The following is a 24,129-nucleotide window of genomic DNA, read 5'->3' on the forward strand; positions in this document are numbered from 1 at the left end:
ACCCCTAACCTAACCCTAGCCCTAACCCTACCCTAACCCTACCCCTAACCCTACCCCTAACCCTAACCCTACCCCTAACCCTACCCCTAACCTAACCCTAGCCCTAACCCTAACCCTACCCCTAACCCTAACCCTACCCCTAACCCTAACCCTACCCCTAACCCTAATTTTAGCCCTAACCGCTGTTCTCCTGCCGGCCGGCAGATGGAGACAGATGGCGGGCGCACTGGGCATGCGTCCGCCATGTTCTTCTGCCGGCGGCCAGGAGGAGCAGCAAGAGGATCCAGGGACCTAGGTGAGTATGCTAGGGTCCCCGAATCCCCCTATTTCTCTGTCCTCTGATGTGCGATCACATCAGAGGACAGAGAATTACACTTTACTTTTTTTTTTTTTTGCGGTCGCCGGTAAACAGTTAATTACCGGCGATCGCAAAACAGGGGTCGCTAAAACCGACCCCCGATCATGCTCTTTGGGGTCTCGGCTACCCCAGGCAGCCGAGACCCCAAAGATTCTCCCGGTGCCGGCCGGCGGGCGCACTGCGCATGCGCCCGCCATTTTGAAGATGGCGGCGCCCACCGGGAGACACGAGGAGCATCGGGGGAGCTAGGTGAGTATTGGGGGGCCACCTGGGACCCCTTTTCTCTGTCCTCCGATGTGCGATCACATCGGAGGACAGAGAAATTAAAAAGAGATCGCTTTTTTTTTTTTTTTTTTGCGATCGCCGGTAAACGGTTAATTACCGGCGATCGCAAATGCGGGGAGGGTTAAAACCCCCCCCGAATCATGTTCTCTGGGGTCTCGGCTACCCTCGGCAGCCGAGACCCCGGAGAAAATCGGCCTGTGGGGGGCGCTATACACTTTTTCCACAGCGCCGTTAATTAACGGCGCTGTGGTTTAAGTACCCTTAGCGGCCGCCGTTAAAAGGCGTATCGGCGGTCGCTAAGGGGTTAAAATTGGGTCAAAAAAGCATTTTTTGGTTTGGGTTATATTTTTTTATGAAAAATGTGGAAACATTTAATGACTGATTTTGATTTGGAGTATTAACATAATTTTGAAATTTTGATTGACATTATTATACTAAAAATAATGATTATTATGCAATTTGTTTGATATTAATTTGATGCATTTAATAACTGTTTGATATTTTTTGTTATGATATATTTCAATGTATAAGTCATGATATATATGTATGATACACATGTTTTATTGAGTATATAATTATGTTTTAATATTATAAATATGTTTGCTACCGTAGAAAATTTCAAAGGTTGTTTTGGGCATGTTTTATTGGACCAGGTATTTTTGTTTTATTCATTTGATGAAGGGGTGGAGAAATAAGCCACCAGGACCAGAACTTTTGGACTTAGTTATCATGGACCAAGTTAATACATCTTGGACTGTTGCTTTGGACTGAACTTTTTCAAGTGTGACTTTGAATTTATTTCCAACAGTGCAGGCTGTATCTGTGCCAATGTTCAATTGAGTGCTGAGACCGAGCCCAGATGCTGCTATGCCATGACTAGGGTGAACCTCAGAACCACCAGCTGATGACAAGCAAGGAGAGAACTAACCCTATTAAGCTTGTACCTGAATATAAATGGCGTATAAAGTGAGGCGCTGACCAGCTGCAGCAATAGAAGATGAAGGGACTCAGCTATGGACACCTGCACCCCCCTCACTCATTGCTTTGGAGAAACGAGGGGTTAATGTCATAATGGCGGGGACAGATTATGTTTGAGTCTGTCCTTTGGCCAACCAGGGAAAGCAGTGAAGTCATCTTGGCCTTTAGACAAGAGGATGAGGGCACAATAATCCCCGTGCTTTCCCTGCAATGTAGACCAATCTAGATTTCTGGTCTAAAGAAGATTTCTGCAAAGACATTTCATTTTCCAGTATCTTTGATCCATTGTTTTGTTTTTGATTTTTGATGTCCATTGTTTTTTTCAACCAACGTGGTTTTCTATTGGTAGCAAACAAATAATTATATTAGGGAACAATAATGTATAATGGTTTATGAAGAATTTGAATAGTTTAGTAGTAGGATAATTAATTAAAGTGATTGAAATCAGGGGTGGAATGTGTAGTATGTTACATATTTTTTAATATGATTTCAACACTCCAATTAATTAATACGAATGATAGAGATATTGATTGGTTTTCTTATCTATATATATAATTGTCTAAGGGTTTTTCCGTCTGTCTGTCTGTCTGTCTGTCTGTCTGTCCTGGAAATCCCGGCTCTCTGATTGGTCGAGGCCGCCAGGCCTCGACCAATCAGAGACCGGCACAGCATCGACGTAGAAATCCCGCGCCTCTGATTGGTCGAGGCCGCCAGGCCTCGACCAATCAGCAACGGGCACAGCGACGATGATGTCATAAAGGACGTAGACATCCCGCGTCTCTGATTGGTCGAGGCCGCCAGGCCTCGACCAATCAGCAACGGGCACAGCGACGATGATGTCATAATGGTTGCCATGGCGATGATGATGTCATAAAGGTTGCCTCGACCAATCAGCAACGGGCACAGTCTGCCGCGAATTCTGGAATCATCATTGTCCATATATTACAGGGACATGCATATTCTAGAATACCCGATGCTAGAATACACAGCGACGATGATGTCATAATGGTTGCCATGGCGACGATGATGTCATAAAGGTTGCCTCGACCAATCAGCGAAGGGCACAGCGACAATGATGTCATAATGGTTGCCATGGCGACGATGATGTCATAAAGGTTGCCTCGACCAATCAGCAACGGGCACAGTGACGATGTCATAGTGGTTGCCATGGCGACGATGATGTCATAAAGGTTGCCTCGACCAATCAGCGACGGACACAGTCTGCCGCGAATTCTGGAATCATCATTGTCCATATACTACGGGGACATGCATATTCTAGAATACCCGATGCGTTAGAATCGGGCCACAATCTAGTCTATATATATAATTGTCTAAGGGTTTTTCCGTCTGTCTGTCTGTCTGTCTGTCTGTCCTGGAAATCCCGGCTCTCTGATTGGTCGAGGCCGCCAGGCCTCGACCAATCAGCAACGGGCACAGCGACGATGATGTCATAATGGTTGCCATGGCGACGATGATGTCATAAAGGTTGCCTCGACCAATCAGCGACAGGCACAGTCTGCCGCGAATTCTGGAATCATCATTGTCCATATATTACGGGGATATGCATATTCTAGAATACCCGATGCGTTAGAATCGGGCCACAATCTAGTCTATATATATAATTGTCTAAGGGTTTTTCCGTCTGTCTGTCTTTCTGTCTGTCTGTCTGTCCTGGAAATCCCGCGTCTCTGATTGGTCGAGGCCGCCAGGCCTCGACCAATCAGAGACCGGCACAGCATCGACGTAGAAATCCCACGTCTCTGATTGGTCGAGGCCGCCAGGCCTCGACCAATCAGCAACGGGCACAGCGACGATGATGTCATAAAGGACGTAGACATCTCACGTTTGTGATTCAGCGACGGGCACAGTATCGACGTAGATGTCATAATGGTTGCCATGGCGACGACGATGTAATAAAGGTTGCCTCGACCAATCAGCGACGGGCACAGTCTGCCGCGAACTCTGGAATCATCATTGTCCATATACTACGGGGACATGCATATTCTAGAATACCCGATGCGTTAGAATCGGGCCACAATCTAGTTAGTATATATATATGTACTTTCCAATGGAGTCCGCAGAAAGCTAATTGAAAACTTGTCCAGGCACATGTTAATTGTCCAAATGGTCAGTCTAAACAATGAACATTTATCTTCAAAGATGAGAACCAATGGAATGGACTTGTTCCCATGAGATGGTATCATGTAAATGTTAATTAGACAGATACTTGTTAAGCCCCCAGGGATGCCAGGTGGTGTTCTTATCTATTTGGCCTGAAGGCTTCAGTACACATACCCTGATAGAGAACAAAGCAGATAACATTGAATGAACAGTGACTTTACATATAAATGAGGTATGCCAGGGACACAGAGGGACAGAGAGACAGATTTGGATGAGCGAGGACACTGATAGGCTACGTTCACATTTCTGTTGTGCGGGGCTGCGTCGGCGACGCACCGCACAACGCAAACAAAAATGCAACAAAACGCACGCTAAAACGCAGCGTTTTGCGACGCATGCATCCTTTTTTGCCGAAATTTGGACGCAAAAAAAATGCGACTTGCTGCGTTTTCTGCGCCCATTGTTTGCGGCAAAAAAACCGCATGCGTCGCAAAACGCAGCACAACGCATGTCCATGCGCCCCCCATGTTAAATATAGGGGCGCATGACGCATGCGTTGCCGCTGCTGCGCCCGACGCAACCACGCAAAACGCTAATGTGAACGTAGCCATAGAGAGCAGGCTGATTTGATTCCTACAATTTCCAATGTAATGTATGACTTATGATTTTATTGAATATTTGCTATTTTGAGTGACCGTTTATATTTATTATCTTTTATTAAGTAAATTCATTTTTTGTCTTATTCAATTTTCGTGTGAGCATTTATTTATTCATCACAATTCTTTGAACCGTAACAAAACAGTGTTATACATAATAAGTGAGTACACTATACACTAAAGGACTGTGCTATTCATAAGTGAGTACACTATATACTAAGGGACTGTGCTATACATAATAAGTGAGTACACTTCATACTAAGGGACTATGTTAGACATAATAATCGATAATCCCATTATTGCCCTCCCCACCGCCTACATCATTGTCCTTTCCACTGCCACCATCATTGCCTTCTCCGCCACCACCCCATCATTACACATTCCACCACCTCCATCATTGCCTCGTCCCCACCACCCCCATCATTGTCCTTTCCACTGCCATCATCATTGTCTTCTTCCCCAAAACCCCATCATTGCCCATTCCATGACCTCCATCATTTCCTCCTCGCCCACCATCCCCCTTTCCACCACCACCACCATCATTGTCTTTTCCCCCACCACCCCCATCATTGCCCATTACACCGCATCCATCATTTCCTCCTCCCCACCACCACCATTATTGCCAATTCACCACCTACATCATTTCCTCTTCCCCATCACCCCTATTATTGTCCTTTCCACCACCCCATCATTGCTTTCTCTCCCCCACCCCTATCATTGGCCTCTCCATCAACCCAATCATTGCCTTCTGCCCCATCATTGCCCTCTCTGTCAACCCAATCATTGCCTTCTGCCCCATCATTGCCCTCTCCTCCACCTACATGCACACAGCACCATTCACCTCTCTGCATACACACACACCTCACTTCTGCGCACGGTATGCTGAAGCCACACCATCGCTGGCAGCTATCTGTCTCGCACAGCTACGGTGCTGAATGATGATGTATTCCCTGCAGTCCCACTCCACTGCCATTTTCTCTTGCAGGCAGCGGAGCAGCAGGGATTGCTCCTTGCCCGCCGCACATAAGACCAGGGGCCCCCCGGGGCTAGATAAACTGGCCAGATTGCCCTCATTATTAGCCGCCCTGCAGGGGCCTCCTGGAGCCTCTCGGCCCCGATGCGGCCACACGGGTTGAACAGGTGGTATGTCTGCCCATGCAATTAATCCCCACAGTTTTAAGCGTGCCCTAAAAACGCATTTGTTCAGACTGGCCTATTGTCTTAACTCATTAACCTAACTAACCCTGTGTGGCCCATTCAAAAGACTTAAACCACAATCAGGTTCCTCACATCATATTCTGTTACCATCCACCTCTATTGTCTCCCCTTTTTCCTCATAGATTGTAAACTTGCTAGCAGGGCCCTCATTCCTCTTAGTATCTGTTTTGATCTGTGTTTATTGTTATGCTGTAATGTCTATTGTCTGCACAAGTCCCCTCTATAATTTGTAAAGCGCTGCGGAATATGTTGGCGCTATATAAATAAAATTATTATTATTATTATTATAAATACATCAGTAGTATAAGTGGCAAATAGATTTTAGGGGTCCCGTTACAGATTATGCATTGAAGTCCAGGACCCTCAAATTATACCTCTGAAAATGAAGCAAAAACTCTGCTATATGAGCTATATGAGGTATTGATTTATATCACAAGAAAATACATTAGCATTAACATGTTGAAATAGCACCAATCACATTGAAGGTTGTTTTACAGCGAGTCATACAAACATTTTTCTAAAGACTATACAATTGGAAGTTTGACTATATAATTTCTGAATTAGCTTCTCATCTTCAATCAATAGCATAGTAATGGTTTATTCAAATAAGTGGTTAGTCAAAAACATGTCTGCAATGTATAGGTGACGATGCTGCAAATTTCATTATGTGAATTGGTCCCTAAAATCTGCATAGATTGCTTTCCCATAGAGGAAAAACGTCCAGCTCACATATGGAGTCCATGGGGAGTGCAAGAATAGAATTCTCGGTTGGAAGGGGGTGAATGTATCTGAAAAGAAAGAAAAGAAAATCCAGCACTTTGACCTCCAATGACAAATAAAAGCAATAACACATATTTGAACATTAAATGGTAAAAAAAAAGTTGTAATGGCCAAGAATTAGGACCATCTACACATACTGATCTGAAATGTATAATCCAGTGGTACATTTTTCCAGGATGTTCTATTTTTAACGTGGAACATAGTCTGAATATACCACAGAGGAGGATGCAAAAGAGAGTATACAGAAATGTCAACATAGAATCGCAGGCAATTGTTTCTGTGAGGTGCCATAATTCATTTGTTACTTGTTTTGAAACCTCACTGAAATAATCAGCTGTGATCCCCTGCTGTCCTGTCTGTATACTCTTTTCTTCCCTACCTGTCCAGGAGCTGTGGTATGATCACACCATGTCCCTGCACGGTCAGACACAGCCATTACACAGTACACAGCAGGGGCACATTTATAAGATTATCTCAGCACGAGATCATTTTATTTACTACATCCAATTGTGGAAGCTATTATTATACATAGATCTATTAATTAAAATGTACTTTGTTCATGGACAACCCCTTTAAGAGTGATTACCATCATTATAACCGCATAACATTTTACTATTATCTATTTTTACAGTTTGTTTCCCACATCCATGTTTCACTGTCCCCGAGTCTCCTGACTCAAGCTCAACAGCCTCATATACTGTATGCCAATAATGCTATCGAGTTTGTGTCAAAAGATCGGTAACCAATCCATCATTCCATAGATCTTGATCTGTACTCGGACCGTGAAATACGGATGTGTGAAATCAGCCTAATTCAGTGCAGATTTGTTACAGTTGAATTGTCTAATTTTAATATTCTATGATGATTTTAGAACATTCAGCAAAGAGTAGCTAAACTTTTTTTTATGCAATAATTGATCAGACTCAGGCTTTGTAGTATTGTAATCTTTGTAATATACTACATTATCATATTTTGCTTTCACTGTCAAACATGATCCTGAAAGTGCTACTTTATCTGCCAACTTTATGCTTTTTTTAATCAACACATGTTTTGCAAAATTCGACAGATTGCGACTGATGGCAAAAACTGATATGTGAAAGGGGCCTAAAGGCCCCTTCACACATAGCGACGCTGCAGCGATACCGACAACGATCCGGATCGCTGCAGCGTCGCTGTTTGGTCGCTGGAGAGCTGTCACACAGACCGCTCTCCAGCGACCAACGATGCCGGTAACCAGGGTAAACATCGGGTAACTAAGCGCAGGGCCGCGCTTAGTAACCCGATGTTTACCCTGGTTACCATGCTAAAAGTAAAAAAAAACAAACACTACATACTTACCTACCGCTGTCTGTCCTCCAGCGCTGCGCTCTGCTTCTCTGCTCTCCTCCTGTACTGTCTGGGAGCCGGAAAGCAGAGCGGTGACGTCACCGCTCTGCTTTCCGGCTCACAGCCAGTACAGGAGGAGTGCAGAGCACAGCGCTGGAGGACAGACAGCGGTAGGTAAGTATCTAGTGTTTGTTTTTTTTTACTTTTAGCATGGTAACCAGGGTAAACATCGGGTTACTAAGCGCGGCCCTGCGCTTAGTTACCCGATGTTTACCCTGGTTACCAGTGAAGACATCGTTGGATCGGTGTCACACACGCCGATCCAGCGATGTCAGCAGGAGTCCAGCGACGAAATAAAGTTCTGGACTTTATTCAGCGACCAACGATCTCCCAGCAGGGGCCTGATCGTTGGTCGCTGTCACACATAACGATTTCATTAACGATATCGTTGCTACGTCACAAATAGCAACGATATCGTTAACGATATCGTTATGTGTGAAGGTACCTTAAGACACAGAAGTTTCCTCACTTTCTTCCATCCACTGGCAGGAAAGGACTCACTATCCCCACCGCCACTGTACTACATAACTTGGAGTGCCCAGAAGCACCCCTAGCCAAGTAAGGAACCGGCACCACGAGTAAGCAGCAAATGGCTGGGCACGTCGCAGGTTCTCTCTCCATGCCACCTCATAGTATCGCTGGATGTTAAAATGTCCGCTGTTTCCTTCACCGCTTGCAGCACCCCAGGATTTTTCCGGCCGCTCTGTTGGAGATCTCAAACACCGACTGCAGTCCAAGTCAGCTCAGCCCCTGACTTCACCTTCATAAACAAATAATGGAAATTTGGCCCCCAAGAAACTGGTTTGTTTGCATGATGTTTAGCAGGATGAGGGAAGCTCTGCCCACGCACGTCCGCTCAGCTCCAAGAATCCCGGCTAAGATCCTGTTTACATTGATCCTCCCTTTGTGAATTTCTCATGGTCCCTCCCCAATGCTTAGCTAGTGAGAGTGTTTGTAGGTTCTGACATGTCACTCTCCGCAAGGAGATACTTCTTGGATCCCGGTCAGACGCCTCTCAATCAGCCAAACCAGATCTCCACTTTGCCCTGATGAGGGGCAGTATCCTGAAACACAGTGTCTGCAAATTGAGATTCTGGTTTGGCTATTATCCTAAGTCATGTGAGAAGGCTCGTTAAAGGGTCCACGTTGACTGTTAGGATTGCTACTTCCAATACGTGGCACTAGAGTTCTAGTCCTCTAACTCTCTGAAGAGACAATTTGCATAGGTTCTGACTACAAATTTTTGCTAGCCCAGCAGATGGAAGCAGTTTCTAAATAGCATAAACATGGCAGATAAAATAGCACTTTCAGTGTGGTGCTTGGGAGAGAAAAAAAACAAATGAAGGTAATGGATTATATAAAAAAGATTCATAAGTTTGCAAAGGATGATCAATAATTAAATTAAAAAAAGTTTAGTTTACTCTTTAAATTACAAGACAAAAAGAATATATTACAAGATTAAAGGAATATTACACTGTAAAATGTTCAATATGAATGAGGTCATCAGCTTGTTTGTTGTCCATTGGATGGGATTGGTAAAATCAGTATTTTACGCAATGTAGATTGATAGGTTGGCATCTGTTTCACATTTAGATATTGCCCATTTTTTTCTATTTTATACACTTCATCTGCTGTCTTCTCTTGCACCTTTGTCAAAATTCTTGTCAAGTCCATTTTGCTTAAAAATGAAGAAAAAATGTGCTTGTTAGTTTACAATAATGTCAAAGCAAGAACACAAGAAGTACATTGATAAAGTAACACTCCTAGAAAAACTTTTCACGCACTACCTATTTGCAATACATGTAATTGAAAAAGTAGTGATATTAATTTCCTCATCTAGTATTGTTAGGTGTCTTATTTTACTCCCTCTGGCATACCATGTTACCTAGAAACTTGCTGAATTATTCAGCATCCCAAATGTGAACCAAAAAAAGCTGTCTCTCTATTCCTATGAGACTCAAAAAAATTATCTTTTAGAAATGAACAAAAGTCCAATTGACATAGATAAATAATGGCTTGATGTTACACCGGTCAATTGCATACCTTTTAAGTGCCACCTTACTCATTGTCTGTTTCACTCTGCTCCACCCAGTACCTGACCATAGCTGTGAGTTGCCTATGGCTAGTTGACAGTCATAGTGGGACGCGGCCGTACTCTGCAGGAATTTGTATCCATTCTGTCCTGCAGAGATTTTCTTCTCCAGTCTATCACCTGCTAGTAGGTGATATATCAGGCTACTCCACCCTCCATTCCACCTCCAAATGTTGGATCATAGCCTGATAGTATCTGATTCATGTATACCTTTGTATTCTGTATCCTGTTATCGACTCGGCCTATTTACCAGTTTTTGTTTGACATTTCCCTTCATGTCTCCTGCTTTGACTAGTGAACCCATATTGCCTGTCCTGACCTCAAACCATCTGACTATGCTCTAGTCTCGCCCTCATGTACCGGGTTATGGTGTCTCTGACCTTCCAGTTAGTTGCTGCACTCCTGGGAACTGCCTAGGGGTGTTACCTGCTGTCTACTGGCAGCCCAGCCTATCTTCACGATCAGAGGCCCTAGTGAAGACCCGGAACACTCTTAAGGCCCCGTCACACATAGCGAGATCGCTAGCGAGATCGTTGCTGAGTCACAAGTTTTGTGACGCAACAGCGATCTCAGTAGCGATCTCGCTATGTGTGACACGTACCAGCGATCAGGCCCCTGCTGTGAGATCGCTGGTCGTGTCGGAATGGCCTGGGCCATATTTTGATCGTTGAGGTCCCGCTGACATCGCTGAATCGGCGTGTGTGACGCCGATTCAGCGATTTCAAAAACCTGACCTGCACATCCAAACATAGACTGAGTGTGAACAGGTGCTGATCCCAGAGTCGCCAACTCGTATATAGTTAAGTAAAAAGGGCAGCACACTGCAGCGCCAAAACATGCAAACTTGAAAACACGAAATTTGAACTGCAGTACTGCACTAGAAATATGAAAAATGAGAGCTTTTAGCGCATAAAAATGGCCATATTTATGTGTACCTCGTAGCCACTTTACGGCATCTCTCTTATACGAGGTCCTACGCTTGACCTACCTCACTGAGAATAAACGTCTCCATCTGAATGGGTACATGTGAAACCTCTTCTTGGACTCAAATTCTCTCTTTCTGTGGAGGGGTATTGGACCTACTATAATTAAAACACCTGTGGCTAGGAGGCGGGGAGTGCACGATCAGAAGGCTAAAGAATACATTTCAAAAACCTGACCTGCACATCCAAACATAGACTGAGTGTGAACAGGTGCTGAACCCAGAGTCGCCAACTCGTATATAGTTAAGTAAAAAGGGCAGCACACTGCAGCGCCAAAACATGCAAACTTGAAAACACGAAATTTGAACTGCATTACTGCACTAGAAATATGAAAAATGAGAGCTTTTAGCGCATAAAAATGGCCATATTTATGTGTACCTCGTAGCCACTTTACGGCATCTCTCTTATACGAGGTCCTACGCTTGACCTACCTCACTGAGAATAAACGTCTCCATCTGAATGGGTACATGTGAAACCTCTTCTTGGACTCAAATTCTCTCTTTCTGTGGAGGGGTATTGGACCTACTATAATTAAAACACCTGTGGCTAGGAGGCGGGGAGTGCACGATCAGAAGGCTAAAGAATACATTTCAAAAACCTGACCTGCACATCCAAACATAGACTGAGTGTGAACAGGTGCTGAACCCAGAGTCGCCAACTCGTATATAGTTAAGTAAAAAGGGCAGCACACTGCAGCGCCAAAATATGCAAACTTGAAAACACGAAATTTGAACTGCATTACTGCACTAGAGATATGAAAAATGAGAGCTTTTAGCGCATAAAAATGGCCATATTTATGTGTACCTCGTAGCCACTTTACGGCATCTCTCTTATACGAGGTCCTACGCTTGACCTACCTCACTGAGAATAAACGTCTCCATCTGAATGGGTACATGTGAAACCTCTTCTTGGACTCAAATTCTCTCTTTCTGTGGAGGGGTATTGGACCTACTATAATTAAAACACCTGTGGCTAGGAGGCGGGGAGTGCACGATCAGAAGGCTAAAGAATACATTTCAAAAACCTGACCTGCACATCCAAACATAGACTGAGTGTGAACAGGTGCTGAACCCAGAGTCGCCAACTCGTATATAGTTAAGTAAAAAGGGCAGCACACTGCAGCGCCAAAACATGCAAACTTGAAAACACGAAATTTGAACTGCATTACTGCACTAGAAATATGAAAAATGAGAGCTTTTAGCGCATAAAAATGGCCATATTTATGTGTACCTCGTAGCCACTTTACGGCATCTCTCTTATACGAGGTCCTACGCTTGACCTACCTCACTGAGAATAAACGTCTCCATCTGAATGGGTACATGTGAAACCTCTTCTTGGACTCAAATTCTCTCTTTCTGTGGAGGGGTATTGGACCTACTATAATTAAAACACCTGTGGCTAGGAGGCGGGGAGTGCACGATCAGAAGGCTAAAGAATACATTTCAAAAACCTGACCTGCACATCCAAACATAGACTGAGTGTGAACAGGTGCTGAACCCAGAGTCGCCAACTCGTATATAGTTAAGTAAAAAGGGCAGCACACTGCAGCGCCAAAACATGCAAACTTGAAAACACGAAATTTGAACTGCATTACTGCACTAGAAATATGAAAAATGAGAGCTTTTAGCGCATAAAAATGGCCATATTTATGTGTACCTCGTAGCCACTTTACGGCATCTCTCTTATACGAGGTCCTACGCTTGACCTACCTCACTGAGAATAAACGTCTCCATCTGAATGGGTACATGTGAAACCTCTTCTTGGACTCAAATTCTCTCTTTCTGTGGAGGGGTATTGGACCTACTATAATTAAAACACCTGTGGCTAGGAGGCGGGGAGTGCACGATCAGAAGGCTAAAGAATACATTTCAAAAACCTGACCTGCACATCCAAACATAGACTGAGTGTGAACAGGTGCTGAACCCAGAGTCGCCAACTCGTATATAGTTAAGTAAAAAGGGCAGCACACTGCAGCGCCAAAACATGCAAACTTGAAAACACGAAATTTGAACTGCATTACTGCACTAGAAATATGAAAAATGAGAGCTTTTAGCGCATAAAAATGGCCATATTTATGTGTACCTCGTAGCCACTTTACGGCATCTCTCTTATACGAGGTCCTACGCTTGACCTACCTCACTGAGAATAAACGTCTCCATCTGAATGGGTACATGTGAAACCTCTTCTTGGACTCAAATTCTCTCTTTCTGTGGAGGGGTATTGGACCTACTATAATTAAAACACCATAGTTTGTAAGCTTGCGAGCAGGGCCCTCACTCCTCCTGGTATCTGTTTTGAACTGTATTTCTGTTATGCTGTAATGTCTATTGTCTGTACAAGTCCCCTCTATAATTTGTAAAGCGCTGCGGAATATGTTGGCGCTATATAAATAAAAATTATTATTATTATTATTACCTGTGGCTAGGAGGCGGGGAGTGCACGATCAGAAGGCTAAAGAATACATTTCAAAAACCTGACCTGCACATCCAAACATAGACTGAGTGTGAACAGGTGCTGAACCCAGAGTCGCCAACTCGTATATAGTTAAGTAAAAAGGGCAGCACACTGCAGCGCCAAAACATGCAAACTTGAAAACACGAAATTTGAACTTGAGGTACACATAAATATGGCCATTTTTATGCGCTAAAAGCTCTCATTTTTCATATTTCTAGTGCAGTAATGCAGTTCAAATTTCGTGTTTTCAAGTTTGCATGTTTTGGCGCTGCAGTGTGCTGCCCTTTTTACTTAACTATATACGAGTTGGCGACTCTGGGTTCAGCACCTGTTCACACTCAGTCTATGTTTGGATGTGCAGGTCAGGTTTTTGAAATGTATTCTTTAGCCTTCTGATCGTGCACTCCCCGCCTCCTAGCCACAGGTGTTTTAATTATAGTAGGTCCAATACCCCTCCACAGAAAGAGAGAATTTGAGTCCAAGAAGAGGTTTCACATGTACCCATTCAGATGGAGACGTTTATTCTCAGTGAGGTAGGTCAAGCATAGGACCTCGTATAAGAGAGATGCCGTAAAGTGGCTACGAGGTACACATAAATATGGCCATTTTTATGCGCTAAAAGCTCTCATTTTCCATATTTCTAGTGCAGTAATGCAGTTCAAATTTCGTGTTTTCAAGTTTGCATGTTTTGGCGCTGCAGTGTGCTGCCCTTTTTACTTAACTATATACGAGTTGGCGACTCTGGGTTCAGCACCTGTTCACACTCAGTCTATGTTTGGATGTGCAGGTCAGGTTTTTGAAATGTATTCTTTAGCCTTCTGATCGTGCACTCCCCGCCTCCTAGCCACAGGTGTTTTAATTATAGTAGGTCCAATACCCCTCCACAGAAAGAGAGAATTTGAGTCCAAGAAGAGGTTTCACATGTACCCATTCAGATGGAGACGTTTATTCTCAGTGAGGTAGGTCAAGCGTAGGACCTCGTATAAGAGAGATGCCGTAAAGTAGCTACGAGGTACACATAAATATGGCCATTTTTATGCGCTAAAAGCTCTCATTTTTCATATTTCTAGTGCAGTAATGCAGTTCAAATTTCGTGTTTTCAAGTTTGCATGTTTTGGCGCTGCAGTGTGCTGCCCTTTTTACTTAACTATATACGAGTTGGCGACTCTGGGTTCAGCACCTGTTCACATTCAGTCTATGTTTGGATGTGCAGGTCAGGTTTTTGAAATGTATTCTTTAGCCTTCTGATCGTGCACTCCCCGCCTCCTAGCCACAGGTGTTTTAATTATAGTAGGTCCAATACCCCTCCACAGAAAGAGAGAATTTGAGTCCAAGAAGAGGTTTCACATGTACCCATTCAGATGGAGACGTTTATTCTCAGTGAGGTAGGTCAAGCGTAGGACCTCGTATAAGAGAGATGCCGTAAAGTGGCTACGAGGTACACATAAATATGGCCATTTTTATGCGCTAAAAGCTCTCATTTTTCATATTTCTAGTGCAGTAATGCAGTTCCCTGGTTACCATCCTAAAAGTAAAAAAACAAACGCTACATACTTACCTATCACTGTCTGTCCTCGGCGCTCTGCTTCTCTGGTCTGGCTGTGAGCGCCGGTCAGCTGGAAAGCAGAGCGGTGACGTCACCGCTCTGCTTTCCGGCCGCTGTGCTCACAGCCAGACCAGAGAAGCAGAGCACCGAGGACAGACAGCGATAGGTAAGTATGTAGCGTTTGTTTTTTTTTACTTTAACGATGGTAACCAGGGTAAACATCGGGTTACTAAGCGCGGCCCTGCGCTTAGTTACCCGATGTTTACCCTGGTTACCGGGGACCTCGGGATCGTTGGTCGCTGGAGACAGCTCTCCAGCGACCAAACAGCGACGCTGCAGCAATTCGGATCGTTGTCGGTATCGCTGCAGCGTCGCTATGTGTGACGGGGCCTTTAGTCACATCCCTCCCATGGCATAGTGGTCCACACCCACCAGTGTCACACTTGGTTTGTGCAGGTGAGTTGTCATTTCACTTACAAAAACAATTAACTCCATTCAATTTACAATAAAATGTACTGAAAAATTAGAAAAAAAATTCCAATTGGGGTTAAATGTTGGGAAGGCAAAAACAAAATAATTATCCAATATTGGCAAAACCCCAATGAGGCATATTGACATTGTCTTTGAATTAGAAAGATCTCTCTACTGTCCTATTGTATATCTGTTCATTGTACTAAGATCTTCCCTAAACCTTTATTTTTCCAAACTGAATAACCACAAGTTTAATAACCTTGATGTTGCAGTCCACCCATTCGCTTAACCTTGGTAGCTCTTAATTGCACCAGCTCTAGTTCACCTATGTCCTTCTTATATAATGTAGCATAGAATTGTAACAGTATTCTAAGTGTGGCCGCACTAGTGACTTGTATAGAGACAAACTATGCCTCTTAACACATCCCATTATTTTATTAGCCTTGGCAACAGCTGCCGGCACTTGCCAGTAAAGTTTAGTTTGCCATCCACCCATATGCCCAAGTCTTTTTCATTGATAGTTTTACCCAGTGTTTTACCATTTGGTACATACAGTAATTATATATTTTATTTCCTATGCCCAAGTTCATGACCTTATCTACATCAAACACCAATTGTCATTTCTAACTTGGGCATGCAAATGGTCAAGATCCGTTGCTTTCAATTGCCGACTAGTGATGTCTGAGATGTGCTAGACAGCTACTGCCAAGGAGACAACAGCTACTGCTTAATGGAGACATCGTTGAGCTGAGATCTCAATCTAAGCATACGCTGCCATTGGTGTCATGTTATTGAAGACCTAAAGGCTGGCCCTGGAATCACACTGCGCAGGTGCCACCCAACCCAATAACAACGGCCGCACGGAATTTAAAAAAGGAGGCAGGCTACTGAATAATAAGTGACCAGTCATAGAAACACACGCCCCTGGAAGAAACTGGCGGCGAAACGCGCGTCGGGGTGAGGGGACGCCAGGATCATCCACGTTGTAGGTAACTATTAACTCTTCACTTTACCTTTACATTTACATCGGCAATGTTATATCGCCTAAATAGTATTCTACATTAGGAAGGTTTTTTGGCATGTATCCCAAGGGCCACTAAGCAGTGTGGGCAGATAAGAATTTCTTCTATGTCCCTGTATGTTAATTCTAACACAGGGTATACTTGCTACTACGGACTGCATTAGGGATATTTGGGCCTGAGTATATTAATGCATATGTTTTTGGATATTTGCTGGATTGATTTTGCCTGTTCAAGAATCTCCTTTGGTCGACGATATAATTAAATGTATGTGATTAGTGTTGCAAGTGGGAAATTTTCCTATTTAAGTTTATCTGGCGTCCCCTAGACGGCATTTTGCTTTTTTATTTTTGTTTTTTAGGGTGTATTGTCATTGGTGGCCTTAATAAATAAAATATTGTTTTTAATATAGCATGTGGATCTCTTCTTTGTTCCTAGCATTTAATAATCTGGGATTTTGTTGTTTTGCATTTTTGATGAAGTGCCCTTAAAGTATTGAAGGACGTAAGTTGATTGAATAGAAACACAGGAGGCAGGTGGTGGGGCAGAGGAGCAAAAGAAGACCTCATCCCCAGGCTTGCCCAGATGCACAAAGATATCATTAGTTGAAAACTTTAGAGACTTTTTAAATAAAAAACAGATTTCAGATTCCTTCACCAAAAGTATATGTTTAATTAGTATAACAGCACCTTGGTCAACAATGACTGCATGCCTGTTAGAGGCACAGCTTCATTGTCAGTTATACCCTGGCAGGTAATAATTTTTGGAGTTACTGAGTTTATGGAAAAAATGTTCACAGGTTGTTTTCATCTTCCCCTCCAACCCCCTAAAAAAAAATAAAAAATCAAAGTTTATCTATAAGGTATAGTGGATATAAAAAGTCTATACACCTCTGTTAAAATGCCAGGTCTTTGACATGTAAAAGAAATCATACCAATAATAATGGTTTTAAATAACAAAACTAAATTAATATAGTTTCATAAGTGTGCATATGTAAGGATTTGAACCTATCAGCTCCTGTGAACCAGCTCTTCCTTCTGAGCTATTCAGCTCACTGGACAGTTCTGTGCTATCCCGAATACTTGTACCTATGTTGTTGCTGCAGATGTCTCCTCCCTGAGTTTCCTGTTGGTCACCACCCTGAGTTTTTGATTAGTTCATCCTGATTGCACACCCTATTTAAACCTGGGATTGCTTTTGTTTCCTTATGTGATTATTGAGCTACCTGCCTCTAGTCAAGCTCAATCCATCTGCTATCACCTCAAATGACACTGCTGCTCCTGGTAAATGACCTCTGGCTTCATTGACTATGATTTCTGCTTATTCCTTCAAACTACGTTGCTGTTCCAGTGTACAGACTCCTTGGCTATCCCAGACTATGCTACCTTCCAGTGCTGCCCCTAGTGGTTGCAATATCACTGCTCCAACCAGGTCAGTCCTTAACAGCAGATCTTCCTATAAGTGGGGATGTAGTTATATTCAGATTTAACCAATCAGTTCACAGCTGCCATAATTTACAGTGATTCGGATAAACTCCATATAAAGTTTAGCTGTTCTCTCTAGCAGTGCAGCCAGTTTTTAAATGTGTCTTGATCCTGTTTTTGATCATTTTTTCATTGGGTGGATTTTCCCCCAGCCACCTTTATAGTGGTTGTGTCTTCAACCAAGGTGAGCAAACCTATTGTTTTTACTGTGTCCTATACAGGGCCATATTTGGTATTCACGCCCCTACTGGTAAGTTAGCACAGGCCACGTTCACACGTTCATTATTTTACATCTGTAAAGTGCTCTGTCTCGCTGACTCTAATCATAAGTACCTCACTTGTGGTGGCAGGGCTGGTCTTTGTTCACTAAAGGTACCTTCACACTGAATGATATCGCTAGCGATCCGTGACTTTGCAGCGTCCTGGCTAGCGATATCGTTGAGTGTGACAGGCAGCAGCGATCAGGATCCTGCTGTGCCATCGTTGGTCGGTGCGGAAAGTCCAGAACTTTATTTCGTTGCTGGACTCCCTGCAGACATCGCTGAATCGGCTTGTGTGACGCCGATTCAGCGATGTCTTCACTGGTAACCTGGGTAAACATAGGGTTACTAAGCGCAGGGCCGCGCTTAGTAACCCGATGTTTACCCTGATTACCAGCGTAAACGTAAAAAAACCCAAACACTACATACTTACCTTCCGCTGTCTGTCCTCCGGCGCTGTGCTTCTCTGCACTGACTGTGAGCGCCGGCCAGCCGGAAAGCACAGCGGTGACGTCACCGCTGTGCTCTGCTTTCCGGCTGGCCGGCGCTCACAGTGCAGAGAAGCACAGCGCCGGAGGACAGACAGCGAAAGGTAAGTATGTAGTGTTTTTTTTTTTACGTTTACGCTGGTAACCAGGGTAAGCATCGGGTTACTAAGCGCGGCCCTGTGCTTAGTAACCCGATGTTTACCCTGGTTACCAGTGGACCGGCATCGTTGGTCGCTGGAGAGCTGTCTGTGTGACAGCTCTCCAGCGACCAAACAGCGACGCTGCAGCAATCGGGATCGTTGTCTGGATCGCTGCAGTGTCGCTAAATGTGACGGTACCTTTACACTTTACTTACACTGTGCGCTTTGTTGCTGACTCGTCACTTCTTATCAGAACTGATGAGAGACCGCACTGTCACTGTGCACTAAGACGAACATGGATTTACTAAGCATACATTGGCATTCAAAACCGATGCATGCTCAGTAGAGCAGGATGTAGTTCAGCCACAGAAATGGAGATCACTTAAGTTTCGTTTCAGGGAGAGGGCAGAGGCTGTGGCAGTGACTGCAGTATCTGCCGCATGATGACACTTCATTTGAGTATCTCAGCATACACTGGGATTCTCAAATAAACCATCATCGAAAAGGAAGTAGCAGGAAAAAAATAAAGCAGTTAGGCTAAGTTCACACTTGCGTTGTGCAGTCTGTTCAACACATCCGTTAAACGGACTGCACTAGCGCAAGTGCCGACGTTTGCACAGCGCTAGCGCAGATGGAGCATCTGCTAGCTCCATCTGCGCTAGCAGTGTGCTGGCAGTGACGGACCCGGAAAACGCTGCAGCCCGTGTCTCGGGTCCGTCACTCAATGACGGCACATCGCTAGTGCACGCCCATTGTGGGCGTGCGCTAGCGATGCGTCCGCCATTGAAAGTAATGGCGGCATTAACGGACTACGTTACACCGCGTTATGCCGCGGTGTAACGTAGTCCGTTAAACGGGTCACACTAACGCAGTGTGAACCCAGCCTTAGTGTACCTGTAACACCCCAGGAAGCCGGTTGTTACAGTGGTATTGCCTTCCTCATAGGGAGGGTGATGCCATGCCTGGAAGCAACAAGGATCCCTTTAACAAGTAACATGTACCCACAACACTGTTCTGACTCAAGGCCAGAAGGGGGAGCTCTAGACTCAGTTTCAGGGGAGCTTCCCTATGTAATATTCTGCTGGAGGAGGAGTTTGTGAGTCTGAGGAGAGAGGAGTGAGGAGTGGAGGAAGAGAGTCAAGAGGAGAGCAGGAGCCATGCAGACACAAGGATCTGCAGCTCCTGACAGAAGTCAGTCAGATTTTAAGAGACTGTGAGGGGAGAAGAAGCAAAGGAGAGGAAAGACACTGGGAGGGGAGCTGCAAGTGGGCTCCCTCCAGGATCAGCGCAGGAACCGGACATCGGGAGTCCAAGGCTGTGTGGGACTGTATGCCCAACAGCAGAAACTGGAGGGCAGAAGATTTCAAGTCGCCTGTCTACAACTACACCCGAAGGCACAGCAGCATATAGAGCCTGGAGTTGCCGCAACTAGGGACACCTGTAAAAAGGCTCATGTTGCCTGCCATGCGGGTACTGTCCTACATATAGCACAGAGAGAGGACTTTGTGTGAAGCCTTAGGCAGCAAGGGACACACATTACAGTGCAGTAAGGAAGGATTCCAACTCCACCTGGTTAATGGGGCTCCGAATCGCTTCCAGGCTGGCCGGATCTCACCATCACCCGTTACCGGTACCCTGGACTGTGGCTGCATACTACCAGTAAAATGTAAAGAGACTGCAACCTTGTGTCCTCCAATTGTTCCCGGCACTACACCTGTCATTTTTACCCACTACATCGGGAGTTCTGGGGATCAAGCTTCACCTGTGGGAAGCCATACCATCCCTGCTGCAATATCATCATCCCCAGTGCACTCCTTTTAAGCAGCGTCGGTCATCCCTGACCGAATACCACAGGTGGCATCACGAACATTCTTTATTCAAAACAACCCCTTTAAAGACTTTCCCTTTAACTTGGATGCCCAGGGCCACGGACCGGGTTACTGCCACTGTGACTACCCTTTTAATGACCTCCGGACCCGGCCCGAGTACCCCAGGGCCCTAGCGGGCGATCCATACCGTGGTAGGGAATTTTTAATTAAAGTATCGAATATTAGGAAAAATATATTGCATTAAATTGATAGAGTTTAGGATGAAAATGAAATTTAGATTTGGACGACCCCTTTAAACAATACGCACTATTCTTTAGCATCCTCTTGTTATATATAGTGCCGTTTCTTATTACACAGTATCCTCTATTGGACGCTATGTTATTTATAGTCCTGTACGTAAGGGTACAAACTGTCTGTCATTTTGCATCTTCAGATGTGCACCAAAGCACCTGTGTGATAATCAATCACGTCACCGATCACATGATCTGTCAAAGGAGATCATGTGACATGTCACATTACACATCAGGTGCTGGAGGGGCCATGCCCTCTAAACAGCCCAGGGCCCTGGATACTCTTAATCTGCCCCTGGTAGTACCATTACACAATTAAAGAGTAACTTAAATTTTGGCAGATCTTTTGGTAGATCACATCGATCTTTTATTCTGAAAGATCATTGTGATCCTGAGACTCCATCAATTGCTCAAAAGACCTCTAAGGCTACGTTCACATTAGCGTTGCGCCGCCCTGCGTCGGCGACGCAAAGCACGACGAACGAAAAAACGCGCACAAACGCACGCAAAAACGCGCGCGTTTTGCGACGCGTGCGTCGTTTTTTGACGAGAATCGGACGCACAGAAAATGCAACTTGTTGCATTTTCTTGCGTCCGACGCTAGCGTCGTAAACGACGCAAGTGTCAAAAAACGCCACCCAAAAAACGCACGCGTCCCCTATGTTAAACATAGGGGCGCGTCGCCGCTGCGTCGCTGCTGCGTCGCCGGCGCAACAGCGACGCACATTGGCGGAACGCCAATGTGAACGTAGCCTAAGTAGTATGAAGCTTAGGAGGTAGAAGCCTATGATCTCCTAATGCATCTGTACTCTGCTGTATAAGTGTGCTCTTGTCTACTCAACTGCGCAATATTAATTTGTATTTAAAGTGACTGGTGGGGTTCTAAGAACTGGATTCCCCACCGATCTGCTTATAATTAATGTTCCTAAAAAAAAATCTTCTAAAATTACTCTGGTGCATTTACACTGGCCGATCAAGTACTGATTGAGGGCCTATCTAAGCACGCTGCCAATCACCTGATGTATGAGCAAAACATTAGTTCGTCAGGTGAAATAATTTTTTATTTGCTTATATATCCTTGTTCTGGGGAGCAGATTATCCTGTGTAAACATGTTCTGCCAAGAACCATGCTATTCTAAGTGCACAGAATGATCATATTAAGAATCAGTTTGGGCACATGAAAGTGCGGTCAGCCTAAGCAGGCTATTAAATGACCGCCATATAACAAGTTGGCGGTCATCTAAATGCACCCTTAGATCAAGTACCTTATAGGTGACATCTTATCAGATTATACTTGCTCACATCCTTTTCTTCTTTATCTGCTCATGATGCCACAGCTCGTCTAAGAAGGCGTCCCTTTTCTCCTGTCTTCTGCTGTACATGCCAACACAGTGCCATTAAAAATAAAAGTGTCATTATAATGCTGCCTGAATAAACATAGCTGTCCTAGCTGTGCCTAAATAAACCCTACTCTGTGCTCCTGGATAAATAATAGCCCCTCACTGTTCTCTCACAAAAAAATTATACCAACACTATCCCTCTTATTATACATGGCCTTCTCTCCCATAAAATATTGCCTCCACACCGTGTTAGGGCTGGCGGAACGCACTGAATAAATATAAAGATAGTAAAAGGTGTGTTCGCAGCCAAGGGTCCACCGTGCAGAGATAAAAACCTGCTGCTAGGTAATGGCGGCAGGAATAAACATGGGTTCCGTCACCCGGTATGAACTGACACGAACTCTGTTGCTTCACAGAGACGCAGTGAAACAAAGGAAACGCTGTGCCCTGTTAGCAGTCACAGGATGCAGCAGATGGGCGCTAGTGGGATCCCTGAAATTCACCCCCACTACGCTGGTGATTGAGCTCGCTCTGACCCTTGGTGGCTTATGAGCCCGCGCCTGAGGACGCCTTGAGTCAGATGCTGAGATCAAGCGGGAATTCCCACCCTACACTGACCAGTAGTGTTAATGTAGCTGAGAAGCCATTATTAGGCGCTGACTGCTTGCTCCACTCACCCTAATACCCAGACAACAACCAAAGGGATGGGGATCATTTAGGAGCATTCACCAGTATCAATCTCTCAGCACACACATACATAGTCAAGTCTATACTAGCGCATGGCCAAACGGCCATGCGAACCTTTTATAGTTGCAGCCTTCCAGGACCTTTCTGGTGGTCCAATCAGAGCTGCTACAGGACTTGGGCATGTGACCTCTGACCTCCAATGAGAGGTCGTCCCACAGGCATGCTCAGTAGATCAAAAGCAGGACTTAATCCCTGGAACGTCTGCTCGCTGCTGATCAATGCTGGTTACAAAGGCTGAACCTGGGACGGCAGCTGTAACCAGATGCACAGTATCAGCTTATGCCAGACACTAGGACCGACGTCTCTGCTGAGCAGACTCCACTGCGGCTGGGGAAGAATGGGAGCCCGCAGAGGACATGGTGCGAGATTTCCCCTGTGCAGCGGCGCAAACTCGACACCTAACACATCGTCCACTGTATATACTATAACCACCATAAACTATGGCCGCCAACCTCTTTTCTTTTTTACAAACAATAACTATTAAACCACTCCCCTTAACCACTATGGCCTATACATGGTCCTTCCTACACTCTGTACCTACATTATGAACTATAGTCTCTACACTGTCTCCATCTTCAGTGACCCTCCCCACAATGCCCTCTCTTCTTAGTTTCTACTCTTCACACTGTACTCCCTTCGTATTGTGCTTATACAATGTACCTCATTTTGTATACTACCTCCCATACTGTCCTCTTACTGAATCTTCAATTCCACTAAGGGGCCCTTACATTCTGCTCTATCACACGTAGCCAGCACTCTCATTTACCCTTCACATAGCCAGCAACCCGATGTAGCCACCACACAGCCAGCACCCCATGTACCCACAACAGAGTCTGCACCCCTATGTACACTCTATATACAGCCTGTACTCCATGTACCCCCATATACATCCTGCACCCCCATATACAGCTTGAACTCCCAAAATAGTCTGAACCCCATATACAGATTAAACCACAATTGCAAACATTGCACCCCATATGCAGACTACACTCCCCATAAACAGACATTGCACCCACAAATACAGACGGCAAGCTCCCATATACATTACTTTATTGTGTGCCCATGCAGTGCTGATCTTTTGAACCTACACCACCTTCCCTCTCCCATCTCCTCAAATGAAAATGAAAGTATTGACTCTTTGCGCCACCTACTGCCCAAGGCAACTGCTCTCAGATGCCTAGTGGCAAGTACGGCCTGGCTCCTA

General features: G+C 44.7%; 1 protein-coding gene across 1 annotated transcript in view; it reads right to left on the reverse strand.

Annotated features, from left to right (window-relative positions):
• Positions 1-6,020: 6,020 nt before the first annotated feature.
• Positions 6,021-24,129, reverse strand: part of LOC138644785 (caspase-8-like) — a 203,408-nt gene continuing 185,299 nt past the window's right edge. Inside the window, exons 9-10 of the mRNA XM_069733595.1 lie at positions 9,256-9,460; positions 6,021-6,404 (exon numbers count right to left, since the gene is read on the reverse strand). Coding sequence (XP_069589696.1) covers positions 9,286-9,460 — 175 coding nt within the window. The 3' untranslated portion in view covers positions 6,021-6,404; positions 9,256-9,285. The remainder of the gene's footprint in view (positions 6,405-9,255; positions 9,461-24,129) is intronic.

This window comes from Ranitomeya imitator, chromosome 7 (assembly GCF_032444005.1).
Source record: "Ranitomeya imitator isolate aRanImi1 chromosome 7, aRanImi1.pri, whole genome shotgun sequence".
In the NCBI taxonomy this organism is placed as follows: Eukaryota; Metazoa; Chordata; class Amphibia; order Anura; family Dendrobatidae; genus Ranitomeya; species Ranitomeya imitator.